The sequence below is a fragment of the Cuculus canorus genome, chromosome 2 (genome assembly GCF_017976375.1).
Source record: "Cuculus canorus isolate bCucCan1 chromosome 2, bCucCan1.pri, whole genome shotgun sequence".
NCBI classification, from domain to species: domain Eukaryota; kingdom Metazoa; phylum Chordata; class Aves; order Cuculiformes; family Cuculidae; genus Cuculus; species Cuculus canorus.
Window position 1 is genome coordinate 100096959 of NC_071402.1, and position 17978 is coordinate 100114936.

General features: G+C 37.6%; 1 protein-coding gene across 1 annotated transcript in view; it reads right to left on the minus strand.

Annotated features, from left to right (window-relative positions):
- Positions 1 to 568: 568 nt before the first annotated feature.
- Positions 569 to 17978, minus strand: part of LOC104055753 (TGF-beta receptor type-1) — a 33533-nt gene continuing 16123 nt past the window's right edge. Inside the window, 7 exon segments of the mRNA XM_054057116.1 lie at positions 569 to 4928; positions 7142 to 7272; positions 7941 to 8019; positions 8021 to 8049; positions 13130 to 13172; positions 13174 to 13292; positions 13985 to 14152. Of these exon segments, the coding sequence (XP_053913091.1) occupies positions 4803 to 4928; positions 7142 to 7272; positions 7941 to 8019; positions 8021 to 8049; positions 13130 to 13172; positions 13174 to 13292; positions 13985 to 14152 (695 nt within the window). The 3' untranslated portion in view covers positions 569 to 4802.

Below are 17978 nucleotides of genomic sequence, written 5' to 3' on the forward strand. Positions count from 1 at the left end.
AGATGAGGCCACAGAGATGATCAGAGGGCTGGAGCACCTCCCATATCAGGACAGGCCAAGAGAGTTGGGGTTGTTCAGCCTGGAGAAGAGAAGGCTTCAAGGCGACCTTATAGCAACCTTCCAGTACCTAAAGGGGATCTAGACGAAAGCTGGGGAGGGACTGTTCATAAAGGCTTGTAGTGATAGAATGAGGAGCAATGGGTATAAACTGGAGAGGGGCAGATTTAGACTAGACATAAAGAGGAAATTCTTCACTATGAGAGTGGTGAGGCACTGGAACAGGTTGCCCAGGGAAGTTGTGGATGCTCCCTCCCTGGAAGTATTCAAGGCCAGGTTGGATGGGGCCTAGCAGCCTGGTCTCGTGGGAGACATCCCGGCTCAAGGCAGGACAGTTGTAACTAGATGATCTTTAAGGTACCTTCCAACCCAAACTATTCTGTGATTCTATGATTTTTATTCCTTCTGAGGAAAGGAACTAACAGTAAAACCACATTTGCCAGGTAAGAACATCAACCCATAAACCCCTACCTACCTCCAACTTCTCCCTCTGAAAGACACAACTCGGGCATTTTGAAAAAAGTTATTTATTTTCACTGCTTTAATCTCTCTACTGTAGTGTTAGCACTTAACATAAGCATCCACTTTTCTACTGTCCTATTTACATCCCATTGAAATGTATACTCTACAAATAGAATACATATTTTCAGAAATGTATGGGAAATACACATTTTTGTAAGGTTTAAAAAAGTGACACTTGTCTGTACAATTCTCAAATCATCCAAAAAGTAAAATGTACAAGGCAGTATCTACACAGCTATGTAGTGGCAGGTGCTACAGTGACAAAGCAGCAAATTTGCTAATACAATAAAGACACAGAAAGTGAAAGTGTTTTGGGGCACCAGATAATACAATTAGTACCGCTGAAGTTGTAAATTTCGTAATACATGTTTCTAGAAATATAGGTAACTGCAAACTTGGACAATGTTCTGAAAAATATTAAACATTATATACATATGAGGTAAATGTACCTTTGTCTTTTAAGAGGTAATCTGCGTTTAAAGCAACTGATATGGTGAAGTTGTGGGTTGTTTGTTGTTTTTTTTTAAAAAAATAAAAAGATTAACACCTTGCAATCGATTTAATGGCACGATATAAACAAGGAACTAACTAAAATGTGAATTTCATGGCAATCACCCTCAGAACCATTACAGAAAAAAAAATAATAATAAAATAGCCTCTTATTTTGACACCTTCATGTCCCCATACAGTCAATCCCAAAGTCTATACTCTATATACAAAGTCTTTCTTAGGATTACAAGTGGAACCATTGGAGCGTGATAGTGTCACACTTGGAAATTCAGCTTAAGAAATATCCTGGAGTTCCAGCTTCAAAGGTCAGAAGGTCCCTGAAGAATTCCAGCATTCCATAACCAACATTTTGGTCTTTTCAGCATCAGACCACTTTCAAGGCTCCTTATTTTCCATGTCCATATCCACCTGGTCTCACATCTGCAAACCAAACTGAGGCTTCAATGCTAATAAAATGTCAGATTGATTAAACTGACAAAACTTAAGTGAATGTAGAATGTATGTAATATTTACAATAAACATTTGCATCAGTATTCATCAGAAACTGTTTTGGTATATACTTGAAATGATACAAAATTAATATTTTGAATGCTAAAATATTTTGGTCCCCCTGGATTTCCAAGAGCAGATCTGGTGATATTACAATCATAATTTAAAAAATACTTATGTGTACCTGTGTCCATATATAAAAGATATGATCTTACACAGGTAACACTTAAAGTTACATAATATATACAGACACAGCCTTTGTAAAAGGTGTTAAATTTATATAATGGAAAGAAGAACAAAGCTTGAAGTTGTGGTGTCAGAACTGAGTATACATATAGCTCTATTCAGAATTTTCCTGTTCTGTATTCCAATATGAATAAGGTTGTTCCAAAATAACTTTCTTAATGTCACACACTGTATCAAGCATCCTTACAGAGCTTTCTTTTCGCAAGCTTCTATTACAAAGTGAAAAACTAGAGCAATGCAAGAATAGCTGCTAGCAATTCAGGAGAATGAAGGTGGTTGAGACAAGACCGGTGTAACAAACCACTGCACAGCTGACGAAACAACCTGTATACCATGATGCTGTTCAGCTGCCACAGATTCTCTTTCAAATGCAATAGAACTGCTCCTTACATTTTACAATTCTAAACATTATGGTGATGAAGTTTTGTATGTGCTGAAAAAAGCCACTAATGAAATTATTTGATTAATTATATCGGAAGCTTTCTCAAGTTACCATCAAAATTACTATGAAGATCTGAAGTGTGCCAGTAGCCTGATGATTCTAAAGTACAAACTATCCCATATGGATCTATGGTAAAGATCCAGGTACATCTACGAAAAATGCAAAATTTAACACAGTTAAAAAATTGTTTACATAGGAGGCCTTTGAAATTAGCATGGTGACAGAGTAAATACTATTTTCATGCTGATCTGTTTTCTTTAAATATTGTCTAGGTACACAGAACTTGTTAACAAGGCCTGCCAAGTAGGTAACACTTGGGAGTTTAGTTACATTCAATCATTTTAGAGCAGTCATAATTGAAAAACTCTGGTGCACAACTGTCCATTTGCAAAAAGGCATAGTTTATTTAAAATAGCCAAGTAATTTTTTGATTCAGCTTTAATTGATAGAGGCATGAAACACATAAGCCTAACTAGTCAGATAATGCCAAAAACCATAAGTGTGACAGCTGTACATGTGTTTAAATCCAACTGTTTTCTAAGAATTTCTCTTATATTTTCCTCTTCTCCTGGATGCCATCTTCCAGTATGAATAAACTCATCCATAAAGGTGGTTGAATAAAGCATTTCATTATTTTCAGTTCAACTTCCGAAGGTCTGTAATTCCCACATCATTTAAAGCTGTCTCCAAGCACGCACTAAGAATTTGGAAACACCTAAGAGTTACTGATGTGCTAAAGCTTAGCATGACTAAGTCTTAATGTCACCCATACAGTCTGTTCTTACTGGGACCCATCCATCTTGCTGCATTAACTACCACATATTTCAGATCACAGAATACAATTCAGGCTATGTTCCCCTTAGCAACCACTCTGCCACTGCTACTAGTGTTGTGAAAAACTCAGTGGATTGTACGCTGAAGAACAAAAAAGGAAGCAGTTAAGGTTGCCTAATAGGATGGTGTTCTGGAGAGCAGGAGGTTAGGCGGCATATTAACTACCAGGCACATTTACACACCAAAATATTACTGCGTGCTTTGGATATTAATGATAACAGCAGTTTTTAAAAGAGAATTTTCCATGTTAATTCCTCCAATCCCCTCTAGAAGTTGTATATTCAGGCAGGAAGCAATTAAATTTATTAACAAGTTTGTGAAAATCTTGTGATATCCTTAAGATCTTGGAGCGTATCTTTACTAAAGCCATGCATGTTCTTCTGTGTTCTTATGACAACACAGCCACCATAAGCTTTGTTCTTGTAACAATGAAGAGGATTGCTGGAATCCCCATATATTTGTATCCAAAGACCTGCAGCCCATCACCTTCTGCGTATGAGGCACACACAAACTATATGCACATAAAATTTATAAGCAGCTTTGAACTTTCTAGTATGAAAGCTCAAATAATTTCTCTCTAATTACAGGTGCACTTAATCCTTGTTTAATTGCAAATATTGTTCTTTGAGCCTTAATACTCTGCAGAACCGCAGAGAAAATGTGCTTTTCATATTTGATTTAGTGGAGCAAGATCTCTATTAAGAACATCTTACTACTCTGGCTAGTTTTCGAAGTAGATAGGTTCTTCAAGCATTTTAGAAGTACCACTTGATAAGTATTATATAAAATTATGACTCATAACTTGACAATTACAAAAGAAGACAGTGAATAGCTTACACTATTTAAAACTTGTATAGTGGTTTAAAGAGTCAAATTTTGGTAGCGTTGAAAGTATTCCACAAACTACGTACTCACTTGCTAAAATGAGTCTGAACTAGATCTTAGCTAGGCAAAGGAACAGTCGACTTCTAATTTTTATTTTTGAAACCAAAAGTACCATAGGCTTTGTAGACTCCTACTGTTCTGCATTGAAAGACTCAAAAGTGGCACTTACTGGTATTATACAATCTATCTTGAAGGCAATGTAATGTTCTGAAAAGGTGGAAAAAACCCAATAAACATCTATAAAGTTTAGTTGCATAAATTATGTTCCCACAACTGAATGAGGTCAAGTTCTAAATCAAGGTAAAAGTCAAAAACAGTATACTACTTTAATAGCTAGCAAAGTATAATCCAACGGTACACTGACAATCTGAAAGAACTGTGACAGTGGTTCAGAAGAGTCAATGTACCAGCCAGGAAAAAAGTTTCTTAAAGAGCCATCAATGCACTCTAGAACAATATTGTGAATCAGTTCCATTTCCAAAGTGACCTTTTTTTTTTTTTTTTTTAAGCACAGTTAATTACAAGTTAAGACAGGCCATCAACTTTTCAAGCAAAGATTTAACGGTTAATAAAAATAAAACTAGACTACACAATGTTTTGTAAGTAACCTGGGAAAGAGGTTCATAGTGCACAGAAAGGACCTAACACAACTGTTTAGCATGTCCACAAAAATGCTAAGAAGTGACGTTCCTATGAATTACTGAAAGGCAGCAATGTCCTTCTGTTCACCCAATGAGGTAGAACAATTAACCTTCTTAACACGCCACTCTGGTGCAGATATGGATTTTTACAGTATTCTTCATTGGAAAATCCAGGATTACATCTTTATCCCCTCCTGTTGACTAAGTTGCGATAATGTTTTCTTAATGCGCAAAGCTGTTAGCCTAGCAGCTCCATTGGCATACCAGCATTCCCGCATAATTTTTGCCATTACTCGTAATGCCTGCAAAGGAAAGAGAAGTAATTACATGTACTGCTCTTCAAATGTAGCTGACATAACCTCTGTTCTACCTTAGACTTCAGAAATGCAAGAAGAGGCTATTACTAGTACTACCAGTGCATTAAAGACTGTGTTGTATAAGAACCTCAAATTCATACTTAACAAAAAAATAAAATTCTTCAAAACACTATATAGAAGAACTAGTATTTTTCAGTAGAATTTCAGCTGATGCAAAAATATTTTAATTAAAAATTAGTGGCCTGTCTGTAAATGTTTTCTGAATTTTCGCATTATACAAAAATACACTCTTCTTTATTGTACCTCCAGCTGAAAACAGGAGGTACTCTGTATTAACACAGAAGTGCTGCATAGCTGGGAATATACTCAATCACTTCCTTCAGTCATAGAATGCTTTTTAAGGAGTTAGTTCAACATGTAGCAATTCAGAAGCTTATCAGCTGTCTTCCTCAAATTGAAGATCTGAAATGACTCAACATTTTTTTAATCTTTCTATTTTTCAAACAGCCATTCTTTGAACTCTGTGAATGCTACTACACAAATAGAAATGCAAATAATATAAAAACTGGAGATGAAAAAAAACCAGCTCTACATCAAAGATTTTACACTCAAGGCTCTATTACACTGATCTGCTAATTAAGTTTGCAACATCGGAATGGGAGCATTTAAAAAATTACTCCACAGTCTGTTAGTGCATATGATCACCTTTCTCTCCTGTCTGTGTTCTGTCACTCAATCTCTTATATCGGACCTTCACACATGTACTCATTTCACACATGCCACAACTCAGTTCTCCCTTCCATCTAAAGCACATCAGATCTCAATCTCTTGCTCCTGCTGCAGCCTACTGCAGCTGTTCTCCTAACAAACTCTGAATCAGAAAGCATTTGTTCTATCTCTATTTAGGTTCCTAGAACAAGCAGTATGAACAAAGTTGGCTGGAAAGGCAAGAGCTCACTCACTACTGCCCACACACACATTCTCTTCAGTTCCAAGTCTCTAGCTTACTCATGTCTTTGCTTCCTAATAACAAGGGGGAATGGCCTGAAGCTTCGCCAGGGGAGGTTCAGGCTTGACATCAGGAAAAAATTTTTCACGGAAAGGGTCACTGGAATAGGCTGCCCAGGGAGGTGGTTGAGTCACCTTCCCTGGAGATGTTTAAGGGGCAGGTGGACAAGGTGCTGAGGGGCATGGTTTAAGGAGTGTTAGGAATGGTTGGACTCCATGACCCAGTGGGTCCCTTCCAACCTAGTCATTCTATGATTCTATGATCTTTCATACAGTACAAATTCTGAGACACAGAAACTACCAAGGCCACTATTTTGGCTAATCTATAAGATATTCCTTTACTAAATAATGATAGGGCAAAGACCCCTGAGTAAGTTAGCGCCAAGCGAGCATTCTCATGAGGCAGCACAGGACCGTTGAAGATACCATTTGTGTCCCAACCAGCAGTACCAAGTGATACAAAAACAATTGCTAACCACCATCAGACTGATACGCAGCCAGTTCTTGAGCAACAACAACCCCTGGAAAACGTGGCCTTACCCCCAGTTTCACTGCTGAGCATGGCACTGCATAGTACGGAACATCTCTCTGATCAACTTGGGTCAGTTGTCCCAGCTACATTCCCTTTCATCATCTCTCATTCCTCTTGCCCACTCTCAGCCTACTTCACAGTGAAGGAGGCAGAGTGAGAAATGGAGAAAACCTTGAAGTTGTGTTAGCACTGTTCGGCAATAGCTGAACTATCAGTGTGTACAAAACTGTTTTGGTCACACATCCAAAACACTAGTACCACACAGACTACTATGAAGAAAGTTAACTCAATCCCACCCAGACGTAGTACAACTCTCACAACATGTATTTGCAGTGATGCTTCCTGTATAATACAATTCAGACTAGTTTTAATTCATGTTAGAGCCACCTATGCTTCACAGGATCCTAGAATCCTTCACGCAGGTTTAGGTAAAATTTTGTGAAATTACATTAAATATTAATGTATAACCAAGGATCAATAACATTCAATAAAGTAAAAATTTAAAAATTTTAAAAATTTAAAGTCAAAAGTAATTAAGTTTTCCTAGAAGCAACCCTTCTCCCTTCAACAACAAGTATAATTTTTAAGCCACTGAACTCAAAAAAAAAAAAAAAGCTTTAGTGCCTATTAAAGCAGCTTTAGCAAGGCTAGTTAATACCTCACAGCTCTGCCATCTGTTTGGAATATTGGGCCTTAACTTCTGCTCACACACAACTTTCCTCATCTCTTCAACAGAAGGATCTGAAGGAACAAGGTCATAGTATGGCAACTGGTAATCTTCATGGATTCCTGTAACAGGTTAAAAATAGCTTTATTTTAGCTAACAGTAAATTACACTGTCTTCACTTTTCACAATGTTCTTGATCTCTATATTTTTCATTTCTGGTTTTCTTTTTAAAAAATTACATTATAGTGACTGACATATATAAATATAAAAATAAATGATCCTTAACCTTCCTTAGGAGTGTTTACGTTACCCTTGAAGAACTCCTAATCTTGAAATTTATATGTCTGGAAAAGATAGACCTAAGGCAAATCTTTCACATGGTACACTAAATACAAACTTCTTGAAGGCATGTGATTTATAGTGGGCATGTCTTATTTTAAAATAAGTATGGATTTTATCTGAACACATTATAGCTAGCCCTTTCTTGTGGTGTTTGCCCCTTGCTCTCAAGGACATTTAACTTCATGCTACTCTCCCCTCTATATAAAGGTTTTAAAAAAATAATATAGACAAGGATCTTTCCTATTTTCTTCAGGAGGTATGGTTCATAAATTACAAAGAGATCACATAAATCAGTCATTATTTACAGGATCAACAGTTAGAAAGTCTGAAACATACTGGCTATTATCTTGCACCATTTTTAGGGCATGCTGTTTACTCAAACTTATTCAGGTCTGTGACTAACTTATAATTCCTTAGTAAGTCCAATTTTGGAAAGTTTGTCACATACCACCAATTGAACATCGCCGAGCTATTTCCCAAAACACTAATCCCATTGCATAGATGTCTGCTCGTTTGAATGACTCAAAAATAGTTCATATTTATGGAATCGTCCAGAACTTTCAGGTGCCATGTACCTATTTAAAATAAAGAAAATTAAGGAAATATTTAATTTTCATAAATGCTTACTGAGACAGAAAGTTCAGTGCTACTGCTCAGTCTCAAAATGAAATTTAAATATTTATGTGGAAAAAAGGAGACAGTAAAATTCTGCTTCATTAAGGTTATTCCTTCAAAGACCCTTTCCGTTGCAAAGGGACAATAAGTAAACCGAGATGAGCAAGCAAAGGAATAGGACGAAACAAGTAAAACATGAAACAATAAACAGAAGGCATAATCTGAAAAACAAGATATACAGAGACAATGACAAAGACCATAAGTCTCCAAGCATAGCTTTAGAGAAATCAGGTCTGAATGTTGTAACTGCTAGTAAGTGGGAAACAAGAGGAATACATGGTCTGCGGATACTCAAGGAAGACCTGTGGGACTATGCAATGCTTATCAAGGAATGTTTAGAAGGGTTAACTGGGAGGAAAGTGTGGCTATAGGTAAGATACCAAAGCAGCAGTTGCAAGAACCAGTTTGCCTGTCACCAAGCCCCGGCCTGCTTGCTGCAGTGTATGCTATCCTCTTATTAAATCCTAACTGTATTTCTACACAGTCTCAATCCTTAGCAGCCATATGCATGAGCTTGGATGGACCGAGGCCCCAGGCCTTTGGAGACACAGGAGTATGGGCCCAGAAGCAGGCGGGAGGAAGACTCGGTTCCTGGAATCTGTAGAAGACCCGAGCAACCACTTACAACAGCCTCTAGTAAGACAGGGTCAATGAAGGTTAAAAAAAGCAGCACTGGTAAGGATTTCTTGGGAACAAAGGCTCCCTACCATTGTAGTAACTGATTCTTCATCATACAGTCTCAGTCCCATCACAAATGATGCCAAACTATTTTTTTTTCAATAGTAAATCTTATTTGGGTTACACATGAACAACTGTGGTCACAAGAAAAGTTTACTTTACCAACGTTTCTGCAACAGAAAAAATCTGTGATAGACTTCCACCTGGTCACCACACCCAAGTAATTGTTACCTTGTTTCATGACTAGGTCTAGTATGGGAATATCAAGCAAAACATCAGGGTGAACCACATTGTGAGAGTAACTAACAGCAGCATCCTCACTGACTGCAGCAAAGAATGAATAGAACTTGCTGTATCAGTCAGCATCAAGAGCAGTATTGCTCTCTCAATCTGGTTTAGCTCTAGTAGCTAAATCCAATATGTAATAGCTAGGGTTCAGCATGTTTCTCCTCATCACTGCCCCGTCAATATCAAGGTGATGCATTTATGAAGCAGGCAAACAATGACACCAGGGCTTTGGAGAGCACCGTTAACTGGTAAAAGAGCAACATGCAGAGATTACTGGAGGGGAGTACAGCGTCAGGCAATAGCCTAACCTCTAGAACAGCCACAGAGGCTGAGTTTCATTTAATCAACGTAATCGCAGGATTTTCTTTGCCTAGTACTAGGGATGGTAGGCAGAATACAAGACACACTACATTAAATTTCTGGAGCATCAGACCTTTCAGAACTCCCAACATTACTGTGTCTTATGGGAAATGAACATACATACAAGTAAGCAAGGGCTATCAACAAAAGAACAAGAATACAACCAGTAGTCCAGAATTTCAACAAGGGTGGCCTACATGAGAGCTGCCTGTAGGGTACTTGGGCATTTCCCACAACTAATAAGCTAGCACAGGCAGAGGACAACTGTCTAAAGATGAACATAAGGTTTACATTGACAGCATTTATTGAATGGAAGCAGAGTCCTTAAGTTAAGCTTACATATGTCAATCTCTGACATGGATAACAAATTATTCTGGGCCACTCATATCAAAGACTTTTAAATCAAGAATGCAAGATTGTGGTGGGTGTTTTAAGACTCTACAAGGATTCTGAATTACTGGATAATCTTAGGCTACTTCATACACTTGACAGTATAGTCATCAGCTTTGGGTCTAAAAGAAAGAGTATTTGATATATCTGAAGATCACACAGGGATGAAAAGAGTGGAAAAACACCAAACCTAAAACCCTAGCCATGTTGTAAGACTGTCAGCTAGAATCACTTATACAAGCAGTAAAGGGGATTATCTCAGTTTCTGTGAATCATCCTAAGGACAAGGATTTTAACATGGAAGACTGTTAGAGGCCTGAATGTGGCAACGGAGCTGAATTCATACCCTCAAAAGAAAAAATTCCTCCCCCCAAATGGGACTTCCATTGAGTTTATTGGCAAATTGACCTCTTACCATGATCCTCCATCAATGCATTTAGATAGGCTTTGGCTTCCATAACTCAGAATGGTGACTGACTGCTCAAAAAGTCTGAGAGATTATTGCTGGAACAAGAGAGGTGAAAGGCAAGTAGGTCATCTAATGCGGTTAGCACATTAGACATTTTACGGCTATCAGACAGAAGGGAGAGAAACATGCATCTCCTTATCAGCTTATATACTGGAAATGCACTGCTTGTCAGAAGCAATATCTTTAGGTTCTGGAGAGGAATATTCTACATAGACTAACTTTGACCATCTGAATAAGGTCTGCAGCTAGGTACTCTCCAAGAATGAAAGGATAAGTCTACAAAGAGTTTACAAATTATCATTGAGCAAACCCCTGCCAAACGTGAGGTGTCTCTGACTACCTCTTTCCCCACCCCATTTTGGGATAAAGGAGCTCTGTCACAGTTGGCCTAAATTTCTTGTACAACATATAGGGGAGCTTGGTGTCAAACAGGACCACAGTGCAACATGTTGAGTGACCATTTCCCTTCACCGAGCCGGTTCTTCACAAGCACAGCTTAGGAGATTCTGCTTATACAAGTTAGGTGAACTGCAGAAAAGCATGCATGATAAGGTGTCAAAGTTCTTTTTAAACACAGGCGGCTATTTCAACTACCAAAAGTAACGGTTGGGCCACACTCTCAAAAAGAAAAACCAAAAAAAAAACCCGCTCACATTCCCTGCTTTATGCTGCAGGCTGAGCTCTGAAAGCACACAGTTCACACCCTCTGGTAAAAACTAAGCCTCTGAAACAGAAAAGAAATAAAGATTTCAGTCACAGAGAAGGATCACCTTCTATAGTACCTAGATCACTCACCTAAGAGTGAGTCTTGCTTGCTCGCCTACACCATAGATGTTCACAACAATGATTAGAAAAATATCAACTTAGTTTGCATCTCCTTATAACTTGCATACAGAGTTTCCATACACAGAAGAGGTACCAGCAGTGGTGGTCAACTGGAGTTAATATTGTCACTTGAACAGGTAAAATCTGAACTTTATCATGGAAAAATTATGCAGAGGTACAGAGTTACTTATCTAAGATGCACAAGAGGGAGGAAGTGGGGACCAAGCCCTTTACGAGAATGAACAATTTTCAGAAATGTAGAAGTGTATTAATGCTTTTAAGGTGGAAAACATTTAAGTTCCTGCTGCTGTCGTACTGCAGCAAGAGACTTGTTATAGTTTTTGCTCTTGTGAAGAAGCATAAGGAGATGAACAAGCAACTTAATATTGCCTATGCAAGAAGACATCTTGTAAGTGGGATCTAAAGACACAGCCGAAAGCATGCTTTCTCCAAAGACTACTCTAAAGAAAGTAACTGATTTGCACGTCATTTTTAATTGGTATGTAGGTGTAAAAGAAAATAAATTCAAACAATGCTCCTTGTACGCAGCTAAGTTTGGAATTTGTCATTGCAAAGTAGTCTGTTTTACTACCAATGATTACTGGAGACTTGGAGAAGGAATAATACTGAGTACTCTGTAATGTAATAGGAGGTTCAGAAAATTTCCTCTGACTATTTTTGTGGTGTTTTTGCAGTTGCCAAAGCATGATTAGCAACACAGATTTTAAAAAACTAATTCCAGCAATAAAGTTGTCAGTGAAATAAAATTTCAGTACATGTTCACAAAAGCTTTTCTTCATTGAGCCCTAGAAAAAGGTTTTTTTCTTCCAAAAAGCCACAGTTAAAGGGGCATCCTAGTTCTTTGTAAAACACCAATCCCCCGCCCCCAGTATCATTCACTAGATAAAGAGTTACGAAATATTTTTCATGTATGGATTGGAGATCAGGCAACATCACAGAATTTTACTCCAGCACTGTTGGGCATATGCTGAAGTTAATTGTGTACAGCCTGAACCACTGGGCTACCACACAACTCTCTTGAAAGGTTTATTCAGACTTCAGTTTGACATACCACCTGACCTATAAGCATCAAAAGGACAATAAAATTGCTCAGATCACAACTTTGTTGCTGTGACTCACTGTTAGTGTTGCTATCTGTCTGTATGCTGTATGGCTTCACAGATCAGTAAAGAAAAATTAATCTTCTCCTCAGAACAGCTTCCAGCTATTATTGTCTGGAAGTCCAGCAGGGATAAATCTAAACTACACCAGATAGGTTTAATTACACTTATGTTGATGGAGTTAAAAAGCTCAGTTCTTTTGAGAACAAGATAATCCACATTTCCAAACTAGCAGAGTATAAAATTAAAAGAGAGGGAGTATACTGACTCATCCATTGATAAGTCTGTTCATGCATCAGATGACAAGATGCCCACTAGTTTTAGGGTTCTTTACTTCTCTCAAAAATACGATCCCAATGAAAGCTTACATCCAAGACTCTGGACCTCGTATGCTTTACCACATAGGCTTCAAACTGAAAAAAACCAGCTTCACTTTCACTGTTGATATCCTGTCTTGTACTCCAGACTGGACTGCAAGCAACATCTCCATGCAACACAAGTCAAAAAGAACAAAAATAGAGCAGTGCAGTCTCTAAAGCTGTCATTAACTCTCCTAATTTTTTAAATACATAGCGTGTGCCCAACATTTTTACAATGTTTTGGTATTTTACATATTCTAGTAATAGATGCTACTAAGTTCCAACATGCTTTTTAAGCACCAACTGTCTAAAAAATCACCAGCTGGCAAGGAAGCGCTGAGGAACTCTATCTGCCATTATTTAGAATTTCCTGCTGTTCGTGTTTGTACCCACAGAAGTCTTCTATATGGGATATGAGAAAACAATAGCATTATTTATTATAATGTCACCTGGCACATGTTAATCATTTTACCTCTATTGTTCCCACTCTGTGATTTTGGGGCAATATCAATTGTGGTCTGTAGCTGAATCATGCCTAACTGCAGTTCCTAGGTCTGCAATGCAGCATGGTCTCCATTCTTTTTTTACCAATATATTTTTTGATTTCAAATCTCTGTGGGCAATCGCTGGTTTGCCTGTAAGGGAAAAACAAAAAAAAGAAGTAACACATCTGTAGAAAAGACAGTTACTGCTATTCTAGGCCTTGTGCAGACTTTGTTTGAAGTTACAGAATTCCTTCCAGTTCTGCTGCTTTCAGGTAACTCCTGAACTGATTCATTGTTGACTGGCTGTGCAGGAAAGTGCCTTAAATATCTACTGTATTACTCCACTCCACTGCTCCTTTCCCTGCAAATATTTATTGCGTACACATACTATGTGTCACGAAAGCTTCTAATATCTCTGGAAAGAAACCCATAGTGGTATGTCAAAACAAAGTTGAGACAATTCTACAGGCACCATATTTAATGCCTTTTAATAGATGTTTTGTAGGAAGGATTGTTACATCACAAAACCTGATACTTTCCTTTCCTTAGAAAGTAAAAAACCCCTTCCGAATTAAGAAGTTCTATCAGTTCAGAAATTACCACAAGCCCAAATCAGACATTTTTCAATTCACTCAGTTCCCCAAGGGATTAATTTGGGTATCTGTGTTCAGTTCAGCTGCCTTCTCATTACATAAATAAGTAGCTGCATGCAAAGCAACTACACCCTGAAAAGGCTGAATGCTCTAATCAAGAAAAGAATTATAGCAGAAAGAGCAATGTATGTATCGTTTTAAAAAAATCCAGTATTATCCACATGACATGCTGAAGAGCCATAAGATTACCTTGTGTGCCAACAATTTCCATGTGAAGATGAGCAAGACCACTGGCAGTGGACAAAGCTAATTTTATCATTCCTTCCACTGTTACTGTATACCTGTTCAGGTAATCAAAGAGCGATCCATGCTCATGATAGTCTGACACCAACCACAGCTGAGTCCAGGTACCATTATCTGCAAAATAACACTGGCATGAATACCACAGAGACAAGCAAACAGAATATGTGACAATGCTTACAAAGTACAAATTGTGTTTTGCAGGTAACCTCAGCCAACTAGACTCTTAAATCTTTACTTCTGTCCCTGTGACATTTAAATGCCTCTGTAAGGGCTGGGACTGCAAGACTTTCTGAACAGTTCAGCAAGTATTCTCTCATGTAAAACTAAAAGACTAACCACAGAAAGCTGATGCCACTATGAGGTGAACTACTCACCCTGCTTCTCTCTGACTTTTCTGCCTGGGGGGGAAACAGCGCTGAATGCATAACAGAAAACTAATCCTGTCACTACCACTGCAGTGAAATGTTGTCCAAGCTACCCATTTGAAAAAAAAAGGTCTTTCAAGCTTTGCCCTGTAACTCCTTCAGTCTTCCCATAACCTATCTGGCCTCAGCCTGGGAGACAATTTCCAGCAGGTGGTGGGTTTTTCCTCCTGGAGTAGAAGTTTGCAAGCAGAAGTTGGACATGTAACTTCAAAACCAAAATCAAATCCCACCTCTGGCGACCTCTAGGTGATTGGCCAAAATCAAGGCTTCCAGAGGCACAAGGGTAAAGAGAATGAAAAAGACTGATAACCAGTTTGCTTTATAATTTTTCATTGAACTATTAAGAACAAGACAGGACACAATACATTTGCAGATATCCCAAGGCATAAAGATGACAGATGAGAACTAAATTGTTCACATTATTAAACACAAAACATCTTAAAGCTCAAGCCACAGAGAAGACTATTAAAGAATTCAAATAATGAAGGAGGCAGAAATGTTTTTTGACCTAGGAAGTAGAAATATACCCAGAAAAGAATAATCCTGCCACCAAATAGGTTTTTCAATTGTTATAATATTAAATCTCCTGTGGCCAATCTGAGATGTTTTTATAGCTAACTACTTTTGTAGAAGTCTTTAATATCTATAAAAGACTAGTTATCCCATAAAAGATTTCAGTCGGTCCTCTATCCTGAATTATACAGCCACTACTCTCTAAGAACAAGTGAGAAAAGTCAGCACAAGCCAAAAAAGTTCTCATTACATGGTAGCCCCTAAAGATTATCAAAATGCATACTGAAGAACTAAATATGTAAAAGAGGAAGAAGTAAATTCAGAAGTTAGTTCCTATTATAAATATACTGAAAAATCTTTAGTTTCCAAATAAGACGTTGTTACCTTTAGTTACCCTCTTCCTTCACTCTCCTCAAAGAACACACTTGTCCCAGAAAAGTCAGAGGCACAAAATGCCTGATCTACAGACTCACAAAAACTACCTTTATAGAAGTACTTGTGCTAATCTTTAAATAAGCACTTGAGTAGGGGTAGGAAAACTTCCTAGCATCCCTTCTACTTGCATGTTTCTAGTCAGGCCAGTGATGCCATTAAAAATAAGTAATTAAAAAGCCACTAAATGCTTTAGAGAAGGGAAATAAAAATTTAGTCTACATTCAAATAATTCTAATAATGGCAAGAGAATTCTGTCTTACTACAGTCACAGAACAGTCTCAACCAAGTTGTTAATTTAAACAGGCAAAAGAAAGCAGTCAAATGCTCTAACCTGCAAAGGACTTAGAAAGTTGCTGTTGCAGTGGGAACCTTCTTATGATACGAACACAGAAGTGACTCCTAAGCTTTTTTTTTTAAAAATAAAAGTAAAAAGGAAATGAAAAATATATTTTTTTAAAAAAATCTTGGATTATTTTATAGTTGGGACTGCTGCTTCTTTTGCTACTTTGCATATCCAAGCATGAACTCACAGAACTCAGTATACTATTAAACATGATCTTTTCTAAAGAGAATTATGATCTCTGCAAAGTCAATCCAACAGTTTTGGATTGAAACACTTTTACAGAACCATTAGAAACAGTTATGTGTTCACAGGCATATAAAAACTGCTTTCAGATGCATACAGTCAAAAGAACTCCAAAAAGCTGTAGTTCAAAATAAACTAATCAGTTCAGAATAGTCTCCTCATTCAGTTTTATTCTATTGCTTCATCAGTTATGAACCTAAATTGCCTGAAATAATCCTCTCCTGTGCATTAACACTATATACACTCATTGCTTGATTCTGTATTTGATTTCTTGTCAGATTTCTTATGAATGAGATATATCAGCAGGTGTTTAAATTAGGTAACAATAGGTAGAGAAATAAATAGTCTATTTTAAGTAATCTACCACACGTCATGTTTCAACAGATCTTTTAAAGATGTCAAATTCCTGAAGAACTATCTTTGCTTTGGGTCAAGATTATCGTGTCTTCTCATAATTTTTTTTTCCTCATTGTAACACCCACCCAAGAAGGGAATACACTGCTGATCATAGACCCTTCTACTACAGTTTCATCTTTCTAATTACCCTCAAGTCTTCACATTCAGTCTGGTTTTACCTTCCTTCCAAAGGAGAAAATACAAAGCTGGGCTGACTATCCATTTTGAAAGGAGTTTTTTTTCCAATTGTATGTCATATGTGGCCCTCCAGTTAGATTTTAAGAAGGAACAGAATTACATCCAAGTTTACATGAATAATATTAAAGACAAGTTGAAATGCAGCAATAAGTACCACGTCCAGCTATTAGACAGGACCTACTAAATTTTCTTTACTCTGCTATATTTGATAAGCTACACATTTATTTAGCAATCTGAGAACACATTATGACAAAATTAAGTAGCCTTATACTCTTGTCAGTAGTTAATTATTACCAAGTAATACTTACTAGGAAGTAACAATTAACTGAGCCTGAGTATTTTTATCTTTCACAGTAAATAGCATCTGGCATGAAGCTTTCAACCAAGGGATTTTCATTATCAGATAAGAAAAAGTAATTACATACAGTAGCACAGCCTGCCATGACAAGGTAACCTAATTTAGAGTTTATATACACATCACCATGACCAAGAATCTCAAGCGAGGTTTAAATATGAAGTTACAGAAACTGTCTAACTGCATGTGTTGTCTAGTATCACTTAGTAGAGTGTTTCAAAGAACAGAATGGGATACACTACCCTTTTTTGATATGCAGATAATGTAACAGAAAGAAAAACAGGAAAAAGCAATGAAAAGATAAAATACAAATGGGCTCTATAACTAGATTTCTAAGAGAAAACACTTAAAAATTAGATATTCAGGGAGATGGGGGGAAAGAGGAGAACACTTTTGTCTGTCTGGAAGACGACTGATATTTTGTTAGTGAAACAGCTTGAGACAGTCATCTGATTAAATTCATGAAAAGCTCTTGAGCTGTGCAGATCAGCAAGACCTCCCAGTCAAATTCCTTCTTCTCAGGCCAAAGCCTGAGCTTCAAAAAGAATAAACGGCTCAACCATTACTTTTCTCAAGAGGAACGAATTCTGCTCATTTCTCTGCAAAATACTGCCTAACGTCATTCTTGGGGATCTACTTACCACATAAGGTAGTCTGACTGAACAAAAAGCTTTCACCTAGGGAAGTGCTACTTTCAGTTATGAGGAAGGAATGGATAGACAAAACTATTCGAGTGCATAGAGTTACCTGAAGTCTCTTGTACTTAATCTAGTTACTGTAATTAATTCACCTGACCTAGCAGTATTTGAGAGTAAACATATATTGCTGGCTAAGTAAAGAGCCACCCAGAACACAAACACACTAGCCAGACAGAACACAACTGCAGTTAAAATCACTCATTGATTCTCAGCCCTCGAACTAGCTTAAAGGCAGCACCTATTTCCCAGTAAACTTTGGAATGAGAAAGCGGACAGATTGGACCAGCTCCCATAGCCTTCTGAACACCATACAGCTGTGGAGAAGTAGAGGAGG